The sequence below is a fragment of the Cavia porcellus genome, unplaced genomic scaffold (assembly GCF_034190915.1).
Source record: "Cavia porcellus strain 051 isolate PalLab524CR breed Dunkin Hartley unplaced genomic scaffold, mCavPor4.1 scaffold_14, whole genome shotgun sequence".
Classification (NCBI taxonomy): domain Eukaryota; kingdom Metazoa; phylum Chordata; class Mammalia; order Rodentia; family Caviidae; genus Cavia; species Cavia porcellus.
This window is the reverse complement of record NW_026947497.1, coordinates 62,764,095-62,790,865: the sequence shown is the minus strand read 5'-3', so window position 1 is coordinate 62,790,865 and position 26,771 is coordinate 62,764,095. Positions and strand designations below refer to the sequence as shown.

The 26,771-nt window shown below is 42.9% G+C and overlaps 1 protein-coding gene across 8 annotated transcripts in view; it reads right to left on the bottom strand.

The window, feature by feature from the left end:
* Positions 1–10,061: 10,061 nt before the first annotated feature.
* The window catches only part of LOC111753255 (zinc finger protein 35), a 28,042-nt gene continuing 11,332 nt past the window's right edge, over positions 10,062–26,771 (bottom strand). The window contains exons 2-5 of one of the 8 annotated variants that reach the window (XM_063261013.1): positions 25,913–26,024; positions 25,285–25,386; positions 22,395–22,503; positions 10,062–21,885 (exon numbers count right to left, since the gene is read on the bottom strand). In XM_063261013.1, coding sequence (XP_063117083.1) covers positions 20,399–21,885; positions 22,395–22,476 — 1,569 coding nt within the window. In that variant the 5' untranslated portion in view covers positions 22,477–22,503; positions 25,285–25,386; positions 25,913–26,024 and the 3' untranslated portion in view covers positions 10,062–20,398. The remainder of the gene's footprint in view (positions 21,886–22,394; positions 22,504–25,284; positions 25,387–25,912; positions 26,025–26,771) is intronic. The other 7 variants (XM_063261016.1, XM_013160130.3, XM_013160131.3 and 4 more) reach the window with 7 other exon arrangements.

The following is a 26,771-nucleotide window of genomic DNA, read 5'->3' as shown; positions in this document are numbered from 1 at the left end:
GGATTTTGTTTTGTTTTTTGGTATAGGGAACCAAACTCGGAACCTTGTTCTTCCCAGGCAGGCATTTATGCCACTGAGCTATATTCCCAGCCCCGACCTGGAATAGATTTTAACATACTTTTCCTCCATTAATCAACTGTTTTAGACACGTACCTATTTCTCACTTATTAGAGAGACCATCTGAGAGAGACTTTTACGTGTTGGGGTAAGGAAGGAAAAGGAGCACTATAAAGCCTGAGCCTTGCTAGATGATTCCTTAAAATTCTGCTTAATTTTGGGGCTGGGGATTTAGCTCAGTAGTACAGCGCCTGCCTGGGAAGCATGGGGTCCTGAGTTCAATTCGAGTACCAAATATAAAAAGAAAGAAATCCTAACATTTTCCTCATTTGTACAAATCAGCTGAAAATGAAGGCTTGTTACAAGCTACCTGAAAGTAGGAATGTCAGAGCATCCTGTCTTGAACTTGGAGTGACGTCTGTCTTTCCTACACTCCAAGCACTTCGTGTAAAGACTACTTATAACTAAATACACAGGGATTACCCCAAAGTGATGCATCTGGAAGGGCTAGGAAACTGTGAAATAGGCTCTGTCTAAATGAGCAAGCCCTAAAGAAATTAGTACATGGGGGCTTGGGATTTAGCTCAGCGGCATAAGCGCCTGTCTTGCAAGCAGACAGTTGTGAGTTCGATCCCTGGTACCAATAAAAAAAAAAAGACATTAGTATAGAAAGATAACATAAGACAAGGATGTCCACATTCAGCATGGTTACTTGAAATTTTAGCTGGGGCAATTAAACAAGGGAAAGAAATACAAGGGCTGCAGATAGGAAAGGAAGGTGTCAAGTTATCTGCAGATGATCGTAGACTTAAAAGATCCTAAAGACTTCAAACAGTATTTAGATATGAACAAATTCAGCAACATAGCAAGAGAAAAAAAGTTTAAAAAACATTAGTTTTTCTATACACTAATAAAGAGGTCAGCAAGAAAAATCAGACAGGGGCTGGGGATTTAGCTCAGTAGCATAAATGCCTGCCTTGCAAGCAGGCAGTGGTGAGTTTAATCCCTGGTACCGATAAAAACGAAAAAGACAAAAAAAAAAAAAAATTTAAAAAAATCAGACAAAGTTCATTGATCGTAGCTTCAAAAATACCTAGAAAACATCCAAGGAAGTGAAACGCCTGTACAATGTAAATTACAGAACACTAAAGATAGAAATTTAGGAAGACATTAGAAAATGGAAAGACTAATATTATTAAAATGGCCAAGCCATGGAAAACAATCTACAGCCTCCAGTGCGGTCACCATCAGAATACAAAGGATACCACAAAACTAGGAAAAACAGTGTTAAAATTTGTATGGAAACATGGAATACAGAATAGCCTAATCAAAAACTAAAGCAAAATATAATACATAATATCAAAAATACACTACAGACCAATAGTAACAAAAATGGTACTGTCATAAAAACAAATATTTAGGGGGTTGGGGATTTAGCTCCGCAGCATAAGCTCCTGCCTTGCGCGCGCATGGTCGTGAGTTTGATTGCTGGTACTGATAAAAAAAAAACAAACGGGCTGGGGATTTAGCTCAGCAGCATAAGCACCTGCCTTGCAAGCATGCGGTTGTGAGTTCAATCCCCCATACTGATAAAAAAGGAAAAAAAAAACAAACATTTAAACCAATGGAATAATGGAATAGAACAATAGGTGACACAGAAATCTCTGTAGCTACAGCCAGCTGTTGATGAAGGAGTCAAAACACACATTGGAAAAAACACATTCTCTTTAACACCTATTGCTAGGAAAATAGGGTTTCTATAAGTAGAAGACTGAAATTAGATCACTTTTCAAAAATCAACTCGAAATGGATGAAAGAGCCAAACATAGGTCATGAAACTGAAACAATAAAATGGAACACTTCTGCAGATAGCACATGCAATGACTTCAAGAACAGGACTAGGTGGAGCAAAGATGGCAGATAGATAACAACTGGCTAACGAAGCTCCTTGAGATAGTCAACTTAGAATTCAACATAATACAGAGTGAGGAGCCCCAAACAAAGGGAGATGAATTCTCTTGTCCCAAGAAGAAAGGCAACTTGCCAACCATCTGAGGTCCCGCTGTGACTTGCCAAGATCCCACCATTACTTGCCGAGATCCCACCATGACTTGCCAAGCCGTCCGAGATACCACCACTTTGATTCACTGGAAGTGCAGTTACATTGAGTTTAGAGGTCAGCAAGCGGAACAGAGGGCTGAGTTGGCAGGGTGCCTACATTGGCCTGTGGTGAGTGACAGGAGTGGAGCCATTTCATAAATAGCGGGGCTCCAGCGGACAACATTCTAGGACCAGGAAGAACTGGCAAGTACAAGGGGCAGCAGTGACTTCAGTCAGTTGTTCCCTTCCCAAATGGGATTGGTGGAGTGAGCTAGCCCTGGGTCATGTGACCCAGCTGAGACCCAATAGGCTATCCAAGGTCAAGTCCCTGCAGCAATGGTGCACACTAACCACACTGGCCAGTGGGGCCTTGGAGGTTTGTCTGGTCGGGAGGGGAGGTGGCACAAATTAATACAGTAGTGCAGGCTACAGCAGCTTGACTGATCCAGAGGGGAGAAGCCAGCATATGCTGTCCCTGCCTGCAACTCACTAGCACACGGCAGTGTGAAGGGTCATCTAGCCAACATGCTTCAGAAGAATTGTAACCAACAAAGAAAGAAACTGGGGCCTCCTGGAAGTAGCAAAAAAGATGGGAAGAGGAAGCAACAACAATAGGTCCCCAGGCTCCAACCCTGAGAACATTGACCCAGGACAGGAAAATACAAAGGAGAATCAGAACAGCAAACATGCCATATCAGACACAGTGGGCCTGAACAGATATATTCGGGACCCCATAGACAAGTTGAATAGTGAAATGTTTAGCCAAGTAATGCAAGATATAAAAAGATTAATAAAAGAGATACTAAGCAACCAACAAGCAGACACAGATGGAAGAAGGGAGGAATTCAAAGAAAGGAGAGAACCATTTGGTGAAGAATATAAAAAAAAACTATAGAATACATGAGGCAGATTCAAAGAGATCACCAGGAAATTAAAAACTCTATGGAAAGATGGCAAATCAGCTTGAAAGAAACTAAGGATAGATTATCCAAACTGGAGGACAGTTTCACAATGTGGAATTATGAAAGGGAAAACTTTTTAAAAAATAACAAGGAAACAAGTAGTAACAATACAAACGCTAGAAGACAACAAAGGATATATAACCTGAGAATAAAGAATGTGAATGAAGAAGCTGGGATACAAACAACAGAACTACAAAGGTTATTCACAGAAATAATTAAGGAAAACTTCCCAAACATAGGTAAAGGAAATGATATTCTGATAAGAGGCATACAGAACTACAGCCACCTACAACCAAAACAGCTACACTCAGGCATATAATAATCAAGATCCCAGAAATTCAATATAAGGACAATATTAAAAGCTGTTAGGGGCTGGGGATTTAGCTCAGCGGCATAAGCGCCTGCCTTGCCAGCAGGCAGTCGTGAGTTTGATCCCTGGTACCGATAAAAACAAAAAAGACAAAAAAAAAAAAAAAAGCTGTTAGAGACAAGAAACAGATAACCTACAGAGGAAGGCCCATCAGAATAATGGCAGACTTGACACAAACCATCAAGTCAAGAAGAGCCTTGAGTGAAGTATTCCAAATCCTAAAAGAAAATAACCTCCATCCCAGATTGATATACCCTGCTAAACTGTCTCTAGAAATTAATGGAGAAACAAGATGCTTCAAAGACAAAGAGGAACTTGGGAAATTTGCAACCACCAATCCAATTCTACAGAGAATAGTGCAGGGCATTCTACAGAGAGAGAGAGAAGTACTAGGATTCCAGGAACAGTGGCAGAGAGGCCTCAGTGAATGGAGCAGAAAACAGAATGAAGAAGGTAAGCAGACAACTGATGGCAAAAAAAAGAGCATAAGGGAAATGAGGCAGAGAAGACTTTATTTAAAACTGATATGATTGATAGTATCAAGTCTAAGAGTATAGGCAACTACACTGAAGATGACAAGACTCTATGATACACATTCTGGTTTGATAACTGCCGGTTTTTGAAGTTCTATACTATATACATAGTTATATTTTTATTAATACTGTTATGTACTGATATATTCAATTATACTATGTCTGATGATATAGCCAATTCTATTGGAGATAACAAGAGACAACACAGGAACTATGGTAGAACTCTTTGTACAACAGTCTTATATGTTTATTTCATGTGTTTATAGGAATATGTTTTGTTTTGCCTTCCTTTGTTTTGTCTCTCCTGCTAATATAGAAAGGATAGAAATACATGTTAAGACTCATGCATGTGTAGAATCTGTAAACAGTTTATGAGAACTGATCTTATGACACATGATGAAATGAACAGATACTTTGAAGAAAAAGAGACACTAAAGTACCCAGTGCTGATCCTGGAGTGTCATAATGTGAAACCCAGCAATAGTATTATTCTTTGTTCAGAGTGATACTAGCCTGCTTGGGTTTATTCAATCTCAACATAATTGAAGCTATGGATAACTGCATGTATGTTTAACTGTATAGGAATGATAATCATATTTCTAACTTTTTTTTTGGTTAGTTGAACAGAACTGGTTATATTCTCACTGTTTGAATCCCTACTTTATATGCTCCACTTTAGTATCTTGAATAACTATTTGTAAGAAGACAATCCGAAATCATCAACTAGGGATTTCTTACTGTTTTTTTTTCTTTGAAATTATGTATTATTTCTACCCATTTTCTGTTTTGTTTAGTCTTTCTTTACATTAAATTTAAAAAAAAAAGACACTATAGTACCCAGTGCTGATCATGGAATGTCATGATGTGAAATTCAGCAATACTATTATTCTTTGTTCAGAATGATTTTAACTTGCTTTAGTTTGTTTAAACATAAATGAAGATATAGTAACTGCATGTATGTTTTTTTTGTTTGTTTGTTTCATTTTGGTTTTTTTTTTTTTGTCTTTTTCCTTTTTATCGGTACCGAGTTCGAACTCACGACTGCCTGCTTGCAAGGCAGGCGCTTATGCCACTGAGCTAAATCCCCAGCCTGCATGTATGTTTAAGTGCATAGGATTGACAACCATGTTACTAAGTTTTTGTTGGACAGTTGAACAGAACTGTTTGTGGTCTTGCTATTTGAATTCCCACTTTACATATTCCATTTTTGTATCTTGAACAACTATTTGTAAAATGACAATATGTAAACATCAACTAGTGATTTCTTACTGTTTATTTTTTTCTCTGAATGTATGTATTATTTCTACCTATTTTCTGTTTTTAGTCTTTCTTTAAATAAAATTTTAAAAAAATAGGACTCTATTAGCTCAGAAAATAATATCAAGAACCAACAGTATCTCATCTTAATTTGATGGTTCTGCACAGCAAAGAAAAAGTGAAGAGACAGCCCTCATAATGGGAGAAAAACTGTCAGCTACTCTTCCAACAGAAGAATAAGATCCACAGTATATAAAGAACTAAAGAAAAAACAACCCCAGAAGAATACTAGTGCAATAAAAAAAAATGAGCAGATTAGCTGAGCATGGTGGCACATATGTATATTCCCAGCACTTGGGAAGCTGCGGCAGGAAGACCACTGGGATTTCAAGGCCAACCTGAATTACTTATTGAAACTGTCTCAAAATAATACCAAGATGAATTAAAACATTTCTCAAAAGTAGTAAATGTGGACAATTACAAGAAAAGATGCTCATTTTTAGCTGTGAAATGCAAATATAAACTATTGAAATTTCATCTCATCCAAGTCCTGAGTAGCCATTAGTAAGAAAATAAACAGTAAATACTGATGGAGATACAGGATAAGGAATCCCTTGTACACTGTTGGCTAGAGTGTGAACTAGTACAGCCACTGTAGAAATCAATATGGAGTTTCCTAAAAAACTAAACGTGGAACTACCACGTAATCCCGGGGTACCACTCCTTGGTATAGAGCTGCAGGAACTGAAGTCAGCATGCTGGAGAGGCACCTGCATACCTATGTTTATTAAGACACAGTTCACAGTAGCCAAAATACAGAATCAGCCCAATTGCCTGTCAGCGGATGAATGAAAAAAGTAAATGTGGTATACATATACACAATGGAATAATCATAAAGAATAAAATCAGATGGATGTGCTGCATTCCTGTAATCCTATTTAGAAGGCTGAGGCAAGAGTATCACAAGTTCAAGGCCAGTGTGAGCTACAGAGTAAGACTCTGTCTCAGAAATTTTTTTCATTTTAAAAATCATTTGGGGGCTGGGGATTTAGCTCAGCAGCATAAGCGCCTGCCTTGCAAGCAGGCAGTCGTGAATTCGATCCCCGCTACCGATAAAAAGGAAAAAGACCAAAAAAAAATTTTTTTAAAAAAGTCATTTGGGGGGCTGGGGATTTAGCTCAGCGGCATAAGCACCTGCCTTGCAAGCAGGCAGTCGTGAGTTCGATCCCTGGTACCGATAAAAACGAAAAAGACAAAAAAAAAAAAAAAAAAAAAAAAGTCATTTGAAGGAAAATAGGTGGCCGTAGAGATCATTTAAGCAAAATATGCCAAACTCAGGCAAGTGTTACATGTCTTCTCTAATAGGTGGAATCTAGGGGGAAAAAAGATGACATGAACATAGAAGGAAGTATACTGGACAGGGGGAGAGGGCTGGGAAGGGAGGGAGATTGAACCAAAGTTTTGGGGGTGAATATTTTATGCATGTATGAAAATGCCACAGTGAAACAGTATTTTACAAAATCGATAGGCATATTTATGAAAAAAGATGAAAGTCCCGTGAGGTGATCAGTGACCTCAATACAATTGTGGTGAGGCAATGAGGGGTCGTCCTTAGGCAGCAAAGTAGCCGAGTTTGGAGCAACTGTTTCCACAAATAGTGTCTGATAATGTATGGCTCAGGTATTAGACATCCATTGGTCTGGCGGGGCCTGATGAGAGTCTCCAGTGAATAGGAGGAAACAAGAGTTTGTGTCCAAAAGTCAATTTTTAAGCCTCCTTTATGAGGGGGCCACCGAGGAAATCACCGCAGACAGGGTGGCCATCTGGCTGCCACAGAATCAAGTCTCTTGGAAAGATAGGCAACAGGCCTCTGCCAGGGTCCCAAACTCTGGATCAGTCCTATGGATCCTAGAAATTTTGCACTTGCCTTTTAGTCATAGGGACTGGAATCTGTTGGATGGCTCGCAACAACCAGTGCAGTCTTTTTTTGTGTAGACTGGTTCTGACAAGGTCAGAGGGACTAGCATCAGAGCAGTTACTTTCTTGGCTGGCCCTTCTGATGTGATTGCTACTCTTTGAGCGGCCTGATCGGCCAAATTGTTCTCTCGGGTGAATAGCAGCAATCTGCTGAGACAGCCAGACTGCTGCCAGCAAGTCTAGGATGTGTGCAGCATTTTTTTTATCTTAGTCCCGGCTGAGATTAAGAGACCTAATAGATGGCTATCTATCCTAATAGATGGCTCTATGTATATGTATAGTAGCAAAAGCATATCTACTATCAGTATAGATGTTTACTGTCTTTCCCGTGGCTAGTTTTAGCACCTCAGTCAAAGCAATGAGCTCCGCCTTTTGGGCAGAGATGCCAGGCTCTAACCGCTTAACACAGAGTACCTCCTTTTCGGTGGTCACTGCTGCCCCGGCCACTCATCTGCCTCTGCTGTTCTGGATGAAGCTGCTTCCATCTGTGAAATTCCTCTGGTCATTGTCAGGCATAAGGGTGGCTGGGTTTAAAGCTGAAGAAGTCTTGAAAACTACTGACTCTGGATCTAGGAGCAGGGCCTAACAGTGTGAGATTCTAGTGTTTGAAAGCCATTTTTCGGGAGGGGTTTTGATAAGAGTCTCTAAACTGTGGGAGGTCACTACAGAAATCTTCTATCCAAAAGTGAGTTTCTTAGCTTCTTTTAGTAGCATTGCCACAGCGGCCGGAATTTTTAGGCATGGAGGCCACCCTCCTGTTACTGGATCAAGCCTTTTGGAAAGATAGGCTATAGGCCTCTTCCAAAGGCCAATGTCCTGGATTAGGACTCCTTTGGCAATGCCCCTGAGTTTATCTATGAACAAGGTGAATGGCTTGGTAACATCAGGGAGTCCCAGGGCTGGGGCCTCTGTCAAGGCCCACTGGAGCTGCTGCAAGTTCCGTTCACATTTCTCAGTCCAGTTCAGTGAGTTTTTCCCTTAAGGGAGTCATATAGGGGGTGAGCTGTTTCAATAAAATTTAGAATCCACAGCCTGGAGTATCTGACAGCTCCCAGAAATTCGCTCACCTGTTTCTTAGTTTCTGGGGATGGGATCTGCAATATAGCCTGGACTCTTTCTTTGGACAAAGTCCTCCTTTTTTTTTCCTGCAATTTGTAGCCCAGATAAGTCATAGCCTGATGGCACAATCGGGCCTTTTTAGCCGAGACTTTATAGCCCAATCACCCCAAAGTACTTAACAGTTCCTCAGTTGCCTCTCGACAAGCTTACAAGCTTCTGGGAGGGGTCGAGGCTATTAACAAGTCATCCACGAACTGGAGGAGCACTATCTCAGGGTGTTCTTCCCTAAATTCCAAAAGATCTCTTGCTAATGCCTCATCAAAAAGAGTGAGAGAGTTCTTGTAACCCTGAGGTAAACGTGTCCAGGTCAGTTGTTCTTTTACCCCTGTATCTGGGTCAGTCCTTTCGAAGGCAAAAAGGGGTTGACTCACCAGAGTAAGAAGCAAAGTGAAGAAAGCATCTTTCAGGTCCAGAACAGAGTACCAGGTGTTCTCAGGATTTGGCACTGTTGAGTATAGACTCAGAATTCGTCTATTAACCTCTCTGCGATCCTGTACAGGGTGATAGTTATTTTTCCCTGGCTTCTGGACTGGAAGCAAGGGCATGTTCCAGGGAGAGACACAAGGAATGAGAATATCATTGTCTCTTAGCCTCAGAATGTGGACTTTAATCCCTTTCCAGGACTGCAGGCTTATCGGGCATTGCCACAAGCAGATGGGGCGTGCTTGGGGTAAGAGTTCCACCACAAGGGGAACCTGGTTAATTGCTAGCCATGGAGGAATGTCTTCTGCCCAGAATTTTGGAATCTCCTGTTTTTATTTACTTAACACTTTTAACTTTAAGTCAGTTTGTGACGACTCAGGTACACTGGACAAATTTCCCAGTAGACAGTAATTTTTCCTGTTTTAAAAGACCTTTTGTGCTATCTCTATTAACTGGCTGAGGGGCATTTTCTCAAAACTCTCAACCTTTGTAATTTTTGGTAACATGTGGGGCCGACTGAGTTGCAAAGAGAACAACTGGTGATACTAGGGAAACCTCTGGATGTCTGATTGGGGTGGGACAAAAGGAAAACATGGTTTTGGCATCCCAGATCAGAGAGCAGGCTTCATCTGGATGGCACACCACCTTTTGTCCCAGGGTGCCACGTGGCAGGCCATCATTTTACTGAAATTACATACTTAACGAAAAGAGGCTTTTTCATAGGTAACAAAATTATGCTGTATAATCTCCCAGATGTTCACAGCACATGCAAGAACTTGTATCTTATCTCTATTATCACCTATAATCTCATATTAATGGAAACACTTTGCAGCAAAGGTTTACCAATCTTATAAATAAATCTTTCAAAACTGATCTAATACTGTCAAATGTTGAACAGATTTACTTCTTGTCAAACCTGCTATTTGTAGTACTATAAGCCAAGACAAATAAAATTTACATCATCTTGTGCTTTTTATAACTTACAATATACCCCCAAGTTTTATCTTCTTTCACATTCTGGCACAGCCAGACATTTTTACTTGAAGACAAGCCACTTTCTTTGTCCCTCCTTTTTACTATTACAAGTCAATTACCTTTTCTCTCGCTTCTCAGACAACATTAAAACTCTCAACAAAACTCTTGAAGTCACCTTACTTTCAAATGTTCAGAAATGAGTCTGGGGTCTTGCTCCCATCCAGGGCAAGCCCCCAAATGTAATAACTTGGACCCCGGTATAAAATCCAAGGAAGCAAAAGACTGAAATTTGTGAAGCAAAGGCTTTATTTTCAGGCCTGGTGACGAGTCTCCGGGAGCCAATTTGGAGACTGCATGCTAGAGACTGAAGCGAGGACTTTAAAAAGAGGCTGGAGGAAAAGGGCGGGGGGGGGGACACAAAGAAACCTGCAGAGCCATCAAACTTGTTGACCCCAATCTGGAAACTGTATAGCTGTCCACTTAGTTCTGACAACCTGGGGAGCCTCTGGTACCTTCTGAGTTACTCCCATCTTGCAGATAAGAATTATCTACAATAACATTTGGAGAAGAATGTAGAAAGCTAATTATCTCAGGAGAGCCCGTTAACACTAACAGGTGGGAAGGGGTCCAAAGTTACAAGAAGCTGAAACTTAAGCCTTCACAAGGATTTGGAACTTAACCCTTTTGGTGCATTAGGGTTAAGCCACAACATTTTCCTGTAATTTCCTTGAAGCTAAGGCACATTTTATGACAGACCACCACCAGGTCAGGAAGAGGTCACCAGAAACCCAAGATCTTTATGGCCTAGCCTAGATAGATAGGTAAGGGGAGAGGGAGGCAATAAGGCGCCATACAGAACAGAAAACAGTGGTTATGTTTTTCTTTCTTTCTGGGAGGGGGACCAAGGTCAGGTAAAGGGTTATACTAATAAGCAAATCTCCCTGCACACAAGCAAGTTACTTTAAACAAGTGTAAATTAGAGGGCCATCCTAGTTTTCTTTAGCTCTTTAGTGGAGAATAGAGGCGCCTAACAGTGATTTACAACCCTTGTTAGCTTGTTTTAGCACAACTGCTGTAGTTTGTAGAGGGCAACAATGGTTAACATATCAATTAGGTAAGGTTTACAATTCTTTACAGAGAAGAGCATTGATAACATATCAATTAGGTCATCCAAAGACATAAGAAGGAAACCACATACAGTAAGCCCCTGTTACAGGTTTTGTTATAATATACATAAAATGAAGCTATTTTCTTAGAGTACAACAGAAACCACCTCAGCTTTTACTGAGTTTTCCAAAGCCTGTGGCTCCTGCCAACTGTAGGACGTCTCTCTGCCAGGTGAGTTTGGGGTCAGAGTCGAAAGCTAGGTTACTTCCTGCATGGCCCTTCTGAGCAGATGCTTGTGGGAGACAACTCCAGCGTCTCCCTTTGAATCCAAAACAATTACTGTGACTTTGAATATTTGGAGGCTCATTTCCTTATACTGATATGTAAAAAGGTGGCTAGGGTATTTCCTTTTCTTCAGTTAACTCTGAGCATGGCAAACAAGGCTAGCCCAGGTGCTAATGTATAGCCATCACAGATGTGAGAGACAACTCCAGTGACTCCCTTTGGATCCAAAACAGTTGCTGTGACTTTGACTACTTGGGGACTCATTTCCTTATACTGATATGTGAAAGGCTGGCTAGGATGTTTCCTTCTCTCTTCAGTTGGCTCTAAGCATTGCAAATAAGGCTGGCTGAGGTGTTAATATGCAAAGTCTGCCCATCAGACAGCCCTGTTTCCTCACATGGTGTTCTCTACATTACAAGATTGAGCTGGCAAGACACAGAGTAGATAGTCTGGGAAGGAGCCTCAAGATAAGAGGCTATGACTCCCCAGGGCACAAGAGTTTGCATATCAAAAACCTAAGCAATAGCCCCCCAAAACAATTCCCCTGCTACACTAATCAGGTTATGTAAATTGATCCTTCTGCATATCTTTATCTCTGCAAATTACAGAGATGCCTTCCTTGTACCTGGCCAGCCAGCTCAAGTTACTCAGCAATCCCCAACATCCTGACTATCACTCATCCCTGAGCGACACCCCCCCCCCCGTCTTTTCTTCACAAGATAATAAATGCTGGGAGAGGCCTAGGATCAAGGCCTTTGTCCACCTGTCCTCATGGGAAATGGACTTGGGTCCCTTTGGCTGCCCTCAACTTGGAATATGTCTTGGTATTTTTACTCTTGCCGTGGGTTGCATTGGTGGTGGTAGATTGGAATTGATCAGCTGGAATTCTAATAACATCTCAATGGAATTACAAATATAACTTTTTGGATTTAGAGGAAAACTAGAAAGAGGATTACAATACTTGGATGACTGAACTCAATTTTTGGGTTTACAATAGATGCTCACCAAGCGTTTGAAGTGTTGGTGGCTAGAGTGCCACACTTCTGTCTGTCTTGCTTGGGCTGTGTTCAGCTCTGCTAATAATATCCTTTCCTTCTAAGCAAGGGGGCAGTAACCCGCCATTCAAAGTCCCATTTATCTTTCTGTTGACCGCATACCTCGGGTTCCAGGAATGGAGCGCGGGGCCTGGGGCTACTCAGGAGACAGCTGGAACTTCCCTACAATGACCAGGATACAGGAGAGCAGTCCAGCACGTCCAGGGCTTCCCGACTACTCAGGTTATGGAGCAAGAAAGCTTTTCAGACAAAAACTATCCATGTCCAGCACCTGAGAATACATACTGGAGAAACTGTATGAGTGCAACAAGTGTGGGGAAGCCTTTTGTCAGGCCCCGTCCCTCTCTAGACACCAGTGCGTCCACACTGGCGAGAAAGCATTTGAATGCTTGGAACATGGCAGTGCATGTGAGCAGAGCATATGCCTGGCTCGGTATGAGAGAAGTCACTGTGAAGACAGACCTTACCCACCCTGAGCAGGACAGCCTTCAGTCAAAGAGCACGTCTCACAGCACCAGAGTAGGCATGCAGGAGAGAAGCCCCAATGCCTGTGCTGAGTGTGACCTTCACTCAGAACTCCTCCCCTGCTGAGCATGAAAGAACTCACACTGCAGAGAAGCAGTGTAAGTGTCGAATGTGTGAGATGGCTTTCCTCTAGCAGGCACACCTAAGTGAGCATTACAGGGTTCACACTGGATAGAAGCTCCACGAATATGTCGTGCGGGAAACCCTTGAGGCACAGCTCAGTGCTTGTTTGACACGGGGGACTTCAGGGTGGAAAATAAAACTTGGAGTGCACAGTAGGTAGAAAGATTTATGTGGAAATGATTTTTTTTCTAAGTTCTTGGGAGTTTAAGACTTAGGCTGCATCAATATTCTAGACTTTGAAGATGAGGTATTGTGTCCTAAACATTAAGGGAAAAAAAAGCTAGGAATGGTGACACACACTTGTAACCTACCAAAGCAGGACAGTTGCCTTGAGTTCAGAGCCAGCCTCGGCTGTATAAGTGAGTTCAAGGCCAGCCTAAATGAATGAGTTTATGAATGAATACATAAATAGGGTTGAGGATGTAGCTCAGTGTGAAGGCTCTGGGTTCAATTCTCAGTACTCCATCACACACATTAAGATACATACTAATATATCATTGGAACATATTTAGATAATGCACAAGTATAATGAAAAAAGTCACTTTTATAGCTATTATTATCCAGTGTTATCCAAACAAATTCATTTCCTTTCTCTAAGATTACCAAGTTTGGAGTATATCATTTCTGTCGTTTTTCAAAAGCACTAGGCTTTTCTCTACAACTTGCTCTTTTATTTTGTCCCTTTTGTTGTTGTCCTGGAGGTCATTTTGCATTAGTGTACTGGGATCTATTAGGGCTGCGGGCTGGCTGGTACACCCTGCTTATGTGCAGAAATTGTTTCCAGCCAGAAACTGATAATACTGAGCAGTGCCAGTACCGAAGCTCCTGCCTACACCTTTCTCCCCATCTTCACCTCCCAGTGTGGATATGTTATATACAAAATAAACCTCAGCTCATTTAATCAGCTAAATGGAAAAGTTACACTCACTTTGTAACCCAGGCTAGTCTTGAACTCATAGCCATCCTGCCCCAGCCTCTCCAGTGCTGGGCAAGGTCTCCCCAGCTGGGACCCCCTGTAAAGGCCGAGTCCCTGGCGAGACTTAGGCCTTCTAAAGTCTTGTTTCCTGGAGAATTAAAAGGCGGGTAGATTTTACGCTTGTTTTCAGGTGACCACTGGATTTTTTTTTTTTTTTTTTTTTTGAGCTCTCTTTTACAGCTCCTCTGAAAGTCCGGTTTCCTGGCACATCGGTGTGTTTTTAGGGCCCTTAACATCTCCAGGATTTTTCTTATTAAATCGGCTTTACTTTTAGAAAAAAAAAATTGAAACAGTGTCTCAAAGTCCATAAGATTTCCTGGCTAGGCTGGAACTCCACGGTCCTCCTGCCTCCGCCTCCCTACGCCTGTCTCTGCATATTGAGCATCTAACTTGTTGCTGTTAGAGAAGAAATACCTAACGAAGGCGTAATTCTCACATATTCAGCCCGCACAGCCCCTTAGAGTGGCAAAGCAAACAGCAGTATACACTAATGGGGAAAAATAAAAGCAAAGCCAAAGCAGTGGCTCGGGCGGGCTCGCTCAAGGAGGCACTTCGCCCTGGTGTCCCAGACCCAGCCCTGGGCTCGCACAGGCCTCCCCTGGCCCCGGCCCGGCCTCCGTGCCACGAGTCAGAGCAGGGACGGCAACCACGGGCCCAGGGAAGGGGACGGATCAGGACTGACGACAGCTCAAAAACCAGAGGCCGCAAGCCATGGAAGTCTACCTCTCGCTCCCGCGTACACGCGAAACTCCAGAGATGCAGCAGAGGACACTCAAATGCGTCCCTTCTGCTTGATGTCACCATTCCCGCGGTAGTCTCACGTCAGTAGTCTTCCTCTCTAGGCAGGTGGGCGGTCTCGCCTCGGTGCCTCTGCGCCAAATCTGAGCTGTACAAGCTGCTTTGTTTCCCATCTCAACCAGTTGGCACTGGGAAGCCGAAAGGGTGGGAGCATAGGCATTGACCCCAACGACCTCCTATTGTGTCATTTCACCTTACCGCCACCGCTCAGTCACACATGTCGCCTGCTAGCGAGCGGCCACTTCGCCGGAACCTCCAGCTTGGGACCTCTACACAGGCTGCCAGCAGGACGGAGTCTTGCCGTGGGCTTCAACCCAGATTGCCAGCGGCTGATCTCGAGGGATCACGTTCCCTGTCTCCTTCGTCAGTGATAAAACAGCGGTGCCAGATGTCGTGGGCTTGAGGAATAAATGGTACAGTAAATTCCTGTAAATGACCCCTGCATCTTCCCCTGCCTCCTGCACGGTCTCTTCGGCTCAACCTGGCTGCAGTGCTTGCCCTGCCTGCGCGGGGGCGCGCCGCTCTCTTCTGCAAAGCACTTGGATGCACACGCAAACCCCGGCTCCCTGCGTTCAGGTACAGGCTGGAGCTGGCACCTGGCTCGCTCCCGGTGCTCCATGCCTCCGTCGTCAGCACCAGGGCTAACACTTTCTGAGTAAATGAAAAGCAGCAGAGAAGATACGCTCAGATTTCCCGACGGGCTCTTTTCCCTCAACAGGAAGAGAACATAACAGTGTTTAAGTGCAGCTGGCAGGACACCGGGAACCACCTTCAACTGGAAGACACTTTGTAGAATGAGTGACATGCCACATGGCAACGTTATTTTACCTGCATTAAATTTTAGCAGTGTTGCACTCTCGGTACTTCTTTGGCAGCAGGAATTCTTGCCTGCAGTCCTAATACTCCACAGGCCAGAGAATCTACATCTGAACTTGTTATCTTCCCTTTGGGGGTCAACGCATTTCCGAATCACAGCGCCTCTGCCTGGAGTGAGGCACCCCCCCGCAAGAGTGCTTCACTAGGAACAGTATCTGGCTTTAAGGCGTTTTAGGCTGAGCTTGTTTCAGTGAGGAAGGCTGAGGCCTGCAGGGAGACACCCAAAAAACTCCACATTACTATGTGGTCCACGAGGGAAGTCAAGCTGGTGCTACTTAGGGTGGAGGCGAAGACTCTACCTTTGAACAAAGTTAAGAGGTCAAATGCAAACCAGGTCCTCACCCTCACACCCAGAACAGTCAGAGATTCTCAGGGTAAAACTGTGTCTTACAAAGTGAGTGCCTCCAACCCTCCTTTAGAAGGACAGAGTCCTAGGCGGCATTTCTGTAATGGATACAGAGGTAGAGAACAGAGATAGGTATGGCCTATGTAAAGACCCCGTTTTCTCTTTTGTTGACCTGAGGATATGATGTCACCCCCATCCCAGTGTATTTTGAAAGTCATTCAATTTTATAGCATTAAGAATTAGCAAGTCAGCTGGGAGTGGCACGACTGCAATCCCAGCAATCTGAGGCTGAAGCAGGATGATTTCTGAGAGTTCAAGGCCAGCTTGTGCTATATATTGAGTTCAAGATCTTACTGAACTACAGAACAAGACCTTGTCTCAAAAAGGGGGTGGGGGGCAGACAATCTAGTTCTTTATCAGAGGCCAAGAGACCATAAGCTCCACAAGTGTTTTCAATATGGGCTTTCTCAGCATGCTCTCTGTGAGGTCGGGATTATTGTTCAGCTGTTTTCTTTCAGTGGTATAGGGGATTAAACCCAGGGCCATGTGAATGCCACACACTCTAACACTGAGCCATAACCACAGCCCTTATTTGGAGACAGGATTTCAGGAAAACGGCCTGGCCTCCAACTTTCAGTGGTCCTGCTTCAGCCTCCTGAGCCACTGGGACTGCAGGAGCGCGTCACCTGATTAGCTCCTCTTTCCCGGAGTTCACAGTTGACACAGAGGTGTTAAGTCACACATTTTCTTTTTGCTCATGATGAGACTCTAAATTTATAATAAACTCCTTCGCTTATAACTACTACTTTTTCTTACAGAATTCTCTGCTTAACACAACCACATACTCTTAATTAAGTCTTGGAGAATAGTTTAGTGTTTGTTGCTAGCAAATACTTCAGACACAATCGCCGTACCAATTTACAGGCTGGCAGGGGGGCAATACAATTCTGCGTTTTAGTTGAGTTCCACAAATATTTATTGAAAATCTTCTAAGTGCCAGGCACTGTGGATGCAAAGATGAGTGTCCCATTCCTCCTGCCCAGTACAGGTGACAGACACTATGGGAAAAGAAAGAATCACAACACAAAGTGATGAAAATAGCATGCACAGGTGGGCATGGTAATAGATGCCTATTAATCCCAGGATCTGGGAGGATGTGCCAACATGAAACCCAACCTGGCAACTTAGCATGGTTGTCTCGAAAAAAAAGGGGGTGGGTATGGGGATGTAGCTCAGTGCCAAGGTCCTGGGTTCAATCCCAAATACTGCAACCACAACACACACACACACAAAGTCAGAATAAAAACATTGAGGTTAGACACAGCTTTAAATGTATATATTCCCAAAGTTTGTGACACTCTTATAATTCCAGAATTTGAGAGGCTGCGGCAAGAGGACTGCTGCTAATTCAAGGCCAGCTTGCGCTACAAAGCAAGATCCTATCTCAAACTTAAAAAAGGCAGTGTTAGTTGTGCACATCCAGAAGTGACACCTGCAAGTTGTCCGGGCAAATGAAGAAAAATGTACCATAGGAACAGTACGTGTAGAAATAGCAGAGTCAGAGAGTAACTAGAAACACTAGAGAATTACAAGAATATGCATTCTGAAACTGAATATACCAGACACGACTGGCAGCTGAGGTGATGTATGGTGGCATGGGTGAGAAAAGGTGCTCTGGGGTCACTGTAGAGGGGCAGGACTTTATTCTAAGGTAAAATGAAGAAGCTTCCAGGTTTGCTTAAGAAGATCATCCATAAGAAATGGGAAAGCTTAGTGCAACAAGAACTTCTGACTTAGAAAAATCATGTAGGAAGTAAATCAGGGAGTTGGCCTAAAGCAATAGGAGCTGGGTAAAGCGGTCACCTGCAACCCCAGCACTGGGCAGTCTGAGGCAGGAGAACCCTGCAAGTCCAAGGCCAGCCTGCATGGAAGAACATAAGTAAATAGTGAGCAACAGGAAGGAAGAGGGCTTCCAGGTGTGTGACATGCTGTGGTACGATGGGCACAGACTGAGCGCGCGCTAAGGCTGCAGGACAAAGCACTTCCTAGGCAAAGGGCCACAGCGGGACAGCTGGGCACTCACAGCCAGCAGTGGCAGGAAAATCAGGAGCAGCTGTGTGGCAGGTGTGCCTGTGGGGTGACGGTACAGAAACCTGACACTTCTCTTCCTCGTTTGATCACGAAGTAAAAATGTGCCAGACTTTTTCAGGATTAAAATACTCAGCATCCTGCTCATTTCAATTTAGATTAGCGTTTTCACAGTAACTCCTGGGTATCTCTTACCTGTAAGTTTTTCCTATTTCTCATGGAAATTCCATTTTCTCTCTTCTCCACAGAAGATTTCAAAGATAGCAGTGTGTAAGTATAGACTAAATATGTACCCATCATAAAGTTCTTTAGTTTTAGTAGACAAAGATAGATTGAAAGTATGTTAATTCACCAAATATTCATTGACCATTTACTTTGTGCCAGCAGTTAATTCTGTAGTGATATTTTCATTTGAGAATAAATTCATTGCCACTTTATTTTTGGTATATTTTCATGAACATAAACACTTAGGAAGATTTCTGAGGATCATTTCTGTCAATAAGGTATTATTTCCTCAGTTATGAAGTCCTCTGTAGTAGGGATAGAGAACACCATCGTAATGCTGGAGATGGGAAAATAAATCCATATTCCTATTAGTGATCGTGAATGGCCTGAATCATTGCTTAGAGCACAGATATGCTGGGAAGCCAAATGCTGGCTTCCAAACAACCAAGTGTTCCAGCACCAACTCACTGTACTTCTTTTGTTTGTTTGTTTGTTTGTTTGTTTGGTACTGAGGCTGGAACTCACTACCTTGTGCTTACCAGGCAGGTGCTTACTCCATGAGCTTAATCCTTGGCCCTGTAGTTCATTTTATACATTATTTTTTGTCTTTTTCTTTTTTATTGGTACCGGGGGGATTGAACTCACAACTGCCTGCTTGCAAGGCAGGCACTTATGCCGCTGAGCTAAATCCCCAGCCCCTCTGTAGTTCTTTTTAGTAGTCATATTTCTAAATTATAAAAGCTGAAGCTTTGCATAGAAAGTATCATAAATTCAGTGATACTTCAGGTTAACAAAACTTTTATTTGTAAACAATTTGGTCCACAAACAGAAGTGTCTGGCAAAATTTTGTTTTTGGTTGCAACTTTGAAAAGGTGACAAACATGAGTGTGTCCACCACTCCCACACAAATACGAATGTGGCCATTATCGCCAAAGCTGTATGTCAAATTACATTCCTGAACAGAGATACTGGTCAAAGGGTACCCTCATTGCTGGAGCCCAACTTCTGGGTGGTAGATGAGAACATTAAAGGGGCTGTGGAAATAAAGAGAAAACAACCATTTTTCTTAGTAGTGACCTGTGCTATCTTGATTTTTGGATATTTGATAAACAGCTCAGCGGCATAAGCGCCTGCCTTGCAAGCAGGCAGTCGTGAGTTCGATCCCCAGTACCGATAAAAAGGAAAAAAAAAAAAAAAAGAATGTTCCCCCAAAATTCTACAACAAATATCAACACTGTAGTAAGGACCAACCTCACAACCCCCACACTGCAGGCAGGCTGAGAGGCTGTCCTCCTCCATCACTAAGGCTTCCACTTGGAAGCCAGAAACTTTGTTAGCACACTGTCAGTAAAAGCAGGGCCCTCTCCTCTGGTTGCTGAAAACCAATGTCTGACCCAGCTTCGAGTTCCGAGTATACACTCAGCCACAGCAAGGTTTTGTAAGTGGCCTGCACATGCAGGTTCTCGGCTCAGAGGCCTCTTATTGCCGGCCATGTGCCACAGACCATTTCTTCCCGGGGTAAGGCAGTGATCTTCTAGGGCTTCCTCTCTGTACCCTTCCCAGAAAATGGCAAACACTTCTGATACCTACTTCCTTCTTAGCTCAATCAACCTATAAGCTTCAAAGGACCAGAAAGGTCTCCCTTACCCTAATACTAGTGTGCTATGCAAAGATATCTATAGCAAGCTGGGCTTTGCCACACACTTCCTTTTTAGAGCATGAACAAGGCAATGTACACACATTGTTTTCTGCTTCTGTACATTTTCCCCTCACAGGACCACTTCCCCAGGTCAGAGGGCTCACTGCACAGGTATGTTCAGAGAGCCATACACATCTGGAAACTACTTCAAGTTCTGATGTAGCTTTTCACCTCCATACTGTTTGGAAAGAAACCCTCAACCCCCACCCCATCCAAGGCATATAATTAACAAGGTTAGAGGGTACGTAGGAGTTTGGTAGAGGCACAAACGCCAAGCTAAAAAGGCCCCAAGCCATATGGAAAGGGAGGACTGGAAGCCTAGAAGCTTATCTGAAAAGCTGGAATTTCCTTTTGATCTCATATTCCCAGGAGTTGGCTCTGTATTACTCAAGCCCATCTCCATTTGTGGAGTACACCCCTCAGAGAAGAGAAGCCTCCTTTATCCTTCTCCTGGCTTTCTCCTCCCAGCCAGATTCCTCTTCAGTCTCTCTAGAGAAACTGTCATAAGCTATGTGGCAGAAATCATTCACCACTGTGAAGTTTCTGATGCCGGAAAAGGACTGAACTGTGTCTGAAGAACTTCCCACATTCCATGCATTCATAAGGCTTCTCACCAGTATGAATTCTGTAGTGCTCGCTCAGGTGTGCATATTTGCGGAAGGTTTTTGCACACTCACTACATTTGTACAGCTTCTCACCAGTGTGAGTCCTGCGATGCTCGGTAAGAGAAGAGCTGTGCGCAAAGGCTTTCCCACACTCCTTACACTCATAGGGCTTCTCTCCAGTGTGAATCCTCATGTGCTGCCTGAGACAGGTGTTCTGGTTGAAGCCCTTCCCACATTCACTGCATTTGTAGGGTTTTTCTCCTGTGTGACTTCTCTGGTGGCGAATGAGGCAGATACTCTGGATGAAGGCTTTGCCACATTCCATGCACTTGTAGGGTCTCTCCCCAGTGTGGATTCTCTGGTGCTTGGCAAGTGGGGTGCTCTGGGTAAAAGCTTTGCCACATTCCTTACATTTGTAAGGTTTTTCGCCAGTGTGAATTCGTTGGTGTTTAATGAGAGATGGACTCTGACAGAAGGCCTTGCCACACTCTTTACACTTGTAGGGCCTCTCTCCAGTATGAGTTCTCAGATGCTGGGACAGGTTTGCCTTTGTTTGGAAGGTTTTCCCACATTCATCACACTGATGAGGCTTTTCTCCGGTGTGAATTCTCTGATGCTGGGTAAGATTTGAATGCTTGCGAAAAGAAGAGCCACATTCACTGCATAAATAAGGCTTCTCTCCACGGTGAATTCTCTGGTGTTCAGTGAGATGTGAATAGTTGCAGAAGGAATTCCCACACTCAGTACATGAATAAGGTTTCTCCTCAGTGTGGATTCTGTGATGCTGAGTGAGAAAGGAGCGACATCGAAATGTTTTCCTATGCTGCTTGCACTGGTATTGTTTCACACCAGTGTGAATACTCTGATGCTGAACAAGAAATGAACTTCGACTGAATGCTCTCCCGCACTCTGCGCATGCATAGGGCCTCTCTGTGGTGTGAGTCCTCTGGTGCTGGGTGAGGGATGAGCTCTGAGTAAAGCTCTGCCCACACTCATGACGTGACCATACTTTCGTCTGTGTGGAAAGAGCCACACGTTTGCTCTGGGGGGAAATCTCAGCAGCACATATGTTGTTTGCTTCCCACTGATGCAGGCTCTCTTCTGTGGACACCCTGAGACATGTCACAAGGCTTGGGGTCAAAACCAAGGTCTTCTCAATACTATACTCCTGACTGACCATTTCAGGGTGTATATCCTTGTGGAAGGTTATTCCTCCAAAACCTCCTTTCTGAAAAAGGCACAGGCCAGGACCCTCTTTGAGAGAATTTTCCTTTATGCTCTCGCAGCCATGGTTTCCTTCAAATGCAGAACCCTGTAATTCACCTTCTTGGTATCTCTTTGCTATGATCCATGGTGAATCATTTTCAGATACATCATGCTCTAGAGCAGGCTTGTTATTCCAACCTGAAAGAAACCAGTATAGCAAATCTTTCATGCAGGCCAGACTGGAGAACCTAACTACAGCACCCTAACTTGCACAGGTCTCAGTAATGGCAAGTGGGTAAGAGCCAACAAAAAGCAAGCATATCAAGTACTTCAGACTTGCAGAGTGGAGCTCTCGCCCCACTAGGAAAATAAATCACAGTGATGAGGAAGCTCCACAGAAACAGCAGGCACAGATAATTAGGAATGAGAAGATCACAGACAACAGCATTAAATGGAAACAAGACACCACCTAGGCTACAACCAGGGCAGAAGTGGTAAGGGCAACAGTTTGTATTCAGAGAGTAGAGAAGGGGAGAGTGACAAAGGGCAACTGCTGGGAGTAAGAAAGCTACAGGGAATACTGGGGAGAAGCTGGCCCCTGAAAGGCTACATGCACCTGTCCTTGATCTGTTACTAGCTTACAATCTCACCTTCTGAAGCCCTGAAAGCTGGCTGCTTCTCCCAGAGACAATCCCCTGCTCACTCACCCTGGTAAGTCTCTCTCTCATTCTCTCCATCTTCAGCTCCTTGCATTTTCAACAGCCACAGATCTTCACAATCCCTAATCATAGGGAGGGAAAGGTTGAGGGAATATCACTTTCCCAATACATGGAAAAAAGAGAAAGGTTAGCAAAATGATCTAATATTTTACACACTAACTCATGATAGCAGTGTGACTCTGTCAGCAAAAAATCCAGGGCTGATACACAATCCCTAAACTCACAAATTATCACTTTTCAGCTGGGTGCAAAATGGCAGGCTCACACGGACATGCTTTTCAATAATCAAGCAATTGGTAAGCCCAACTTTTACTTTAGAATAGAAACTAAAAGGGCTGGGGATTTAGCTCAGCGGCATAAGTGCCTGCCTTGCAAGCAGGCAGTCGTGAGTTCGATCCCTGGTACCGATAAATAGGAAAAAGTAAAAAAAAAAAAAAAAAAAAAAATTAAAATAGAATAGAAACTAAGTGCATGGGAACATTCAAGTCAATTAATGCAAAGTACAGTGCAACCCATTCTAATAGTTGTTATAATGAAAACAGCATGGGATTGGAAGACTGGTGCATTCACTTCTAGCTAGGGACCTTCGCTGTTTGAGACAAACTAGAGCTGTGCTAATTGCCCCTTCTTCTGGGTGCTGTGTCAGTTACACTGTTTTGCTCCAGGTGCAGCTCAATATAAGCACATATGGTGCAGCTGAAAACAAGTGTGCTTTAATACAGAAGTAACTTCTGACTTACAAACTTAGAAAAATAATACAGAGAATTTCTACATACCCTGCTTTTAAAATGTCAAACTCACAACTGTTCATCCCAAAATCTCTCTCTTTACAACCTAGAGGTGAGAAGCAGAACTAGCACACTAGTGCACAGAAGAGGAAAGACAGAGAGGTGCACTACCTGGGTTAAGAGCTCAGAAGCCAAGGAAAGGAAGCATCTGCTGAAACAGCAGGGGCCCTGAGTCCCTCTCATCCTGGCCTATGCTCGTTTGCTGCTGCTGCCTGGATCTTCCTTGAAGCACTTTCACAGGAGCAGGACCCAGGACCTATATCACCCACGGAGACTAAAGCGCAGGTGGAGCTGGAGTGTTAATGCTGCCAAAAACGAGGAAAGCCGGACAGGGCTCTTGACAGCCCGCAACCCACTTCCTAAATGGCCCAACACAGTGGGTGTATGGGGTGCCATGCAAGGTAGAGCAGAGGCAAGCTAATCTCGTCTATGAAAATGAGCCTCTCTGCAGAGGAAAAAACTAGAATGAGGCAGATTTTTTAAAAAGGGAATTATAGCCAAGTGTGAACAGAACATATGAGAGAATCAAGCTCAGCACTCTGCAGTAACGGGTCCTTGGCCAGACCTAGAGGGAAGCACTGGAAAGGAGACAGAGAGGCTGCCATCAGGTACACACGACCTGCACACCACGTGGCCACACAGGCTGGCACGATGAGATCTGCTGTTTTACAGAAGCCTCCCCTGCCCACAGCACGGTGTGTGTGAGGACCAAGGGAAGGAGACCCCCAGGCGGCGGTCACAGCGGCCCAGGAGGGGAGGAGCAAGTAAGGACAGAAGAAAGGGAGAACCCCAGGGTAATCGGCCAGTTGCTGGCTTGCCTGAGGTCCATGGCCTACAGTAAAGGGTGAACACTGGCCTGGGGAGGCAGAAGTTACATTTAGTTTAGGAAAGTCCAACCAGAAGACGTTTCTATCTAGAATAGAGCTAAGACGTTGGATAACAATATATTGAGTGCTTTATGTGTTTTTTCCCCAATGTTAGTGATCAAACTTGAGGGTCTGGATATACTAGACAAACTCTCTAACAGTGAACTGTATCCCAGATCCCTAGAGCTTTTGACATGAGTTCTTAAACCATGGGGATACATCATTTAAAATGTACTTACTCTCTGATCTAATAAATATAAATTATATAACTTTGTCATAGAAAAGTAGCTTTCCACTCGGGAGGCTGAGGCCAGCCTGAGCTATACAGTGGGCCTGTGTCCTTTAAAAGGGCTGGGGTTTAGCTTAGGAGCAGAGGGCCTGCCTGGGCCTGCTTGGCAAGGTTAAGGCCCTAGGTTTGATTTATAGTAAACCTCTCACCTCCCAAAAAAAAGGCAAAAAAAAAAAAAAAGTATTTTCACAGAGAAGACAAAAAAAATATTCTTTACTTACAAAAAATATTGCTGGCAGTGTTATTGTAAATAATTTTTCTATTGGTAGATACAGAAGCTGAGCAAATTATGCTTCTTGTGGAGGAGTTATGGAAACAAAAATGAACATATGGACTGTTTTATAAAATATTTGTGCTCTATATAAATAAGAAATTCTGGCAGTTAAATCTGCAAGTTCAATATAACATTTTTTTGTTAAAATCCACATGTGATAAGATCAAGAAGGAACAATCATTGCAGTGATACAGTGAATTATGACTTTCTTGTATTTCCTCATATATCTATATTTTGCATAACATTTTAAAAAACTAACTTAGAAATATATATTAGATTGGTTATCATGATAATCTCAGATATACCATTTTGGTAAATTTTTGCTTTAAAGGATGTCTTTTAATTATGTTTAAGTTTCCCATAAGAAAAAATAACTTCTGTAATCAGATTTAAAAATTGAAAAATATAATCAGAGCATAGAGATTTATGTATAAAGACCACACTATTACTATAATTGTAAAAATATGCAAATAACCAATGGTATATTAATGAGATGATTAAATCAATAAATATTATATTTAAAAAGTGATCACAAGTCATAATATATTAAAAGGATATAAGATGTTAATACCAAAAAATTATATCACAAAATATAGATTCAATAAATAGAAACTATTAATTCAACTATATATATATACACACACAGACATAACACACACACCTTTTTTTTTTTCTTTCTGGTACCAGGGATCGAACTCATGACCGCCCGCTTGCAAGGCAAGTGCTTATGCCGCTGAGCTAAATGCCCAGCCCCGACACACACCTTTTAAAAACACAGAAAACCCCCAAAGTTAACACTTATTTCCAGGTCAAATTGATCTACTTTGTCCCTTGTACTGTTCTATATAAGTATTATTTCTTTCAATAAGTTTCTTTCTTTTATACTCAGAAAATAGTTACCTCTAAAAAAACAATAGTAAGAGCTGGGGTTACAACTCAGTGGCCTGCCTAGCAAGCGTAAAGTTGTGAGTTTGATCTCCTGTACCAAAAAATAAATAACACACAAAAGAATAAGATCCAGATCTGGGCATGATGGCTCACATCTGTAATCCCAGCACTCAGGAGGCTGAGGCAAGAGGATCTTTTCAGGTTCAAGAGCAGCCTAGGCTACAAAGTGAGCTCAAGACCGGCCTGAACTGCAGAGCAAGACCGTGTCTCAGAGAAACGAAAAAAATAGTAAGATCCAATGAATACACCATGGTCTTCCCTTCTTAGTAAGGTGAAAGTGTACTGGCCTAGGAATCAGGCAAGACAGTCTCATCACATTGTGACTATGTTGATAAGCTTACCTGACATAATATCTGAAAAAGATAACAAATTGGACAAACTCCAGCAGTCTTTCCAGTTCTCACACTCTATGATGTGGGGAGAGGCTGAGCTGGAGGTCAGTAGACTCTGGAACTAGAGCAAACACAGTCCCAGTAACATAAAATGCCAGAGGCAGAACACATAAACAAACTGACTTCTAGCTTAGGTGTCTATGAAAAGGGCAAGCACACATTTTCTGTAAAGAGCCAGAAGTCCCCATCTTTTTTTGTACCAGGAATCAAATTCAGGACCTTGTGCTTGCCAGGCAGGCTCTATGCTACTGAGTCATACCCCTGACCCCAGAGAAGCCCATTTTACATTTCACAGGCCAAAAGGTCTTTCTGGTGGAGGTTTTCATGCGGTTGAAACCATTCATGCAATAAGATCACACTGCAATGAATGAATTTCTGAAGCCAGTCTTGGTTTATAATATACTCAGGATGTGCTACCAACCTGTACCTATTTTTCTGCAGCCTTGAGTAAGTCGGTAGCAATGTGGCCTTGGACAAGTTATCTACTCTCTCTGTACCTTGCTTCCTCACTTAAAAATTAGATATGCTACTGTGAAAATTATATAAATTAGCACAACCACTTCAGACACTGGCTGACATGCAGTAAGGGCTAAATACATGTGGTTTAAAAGTCATCACCTAAACCTGCTCATGCACACATCTTCCAGCACTTCTAGCTCACATACACGTATTTTGGCACACTACAAACCACTGGTGCTATACAAAGCCTTGCCTTGAATTACATTAAACGTTGGTGGATACTAGCGTTTCATTGAAAGGCATTAATGTCTGCATTTATTTATTTATTTATTTATTTATTTATTTATTT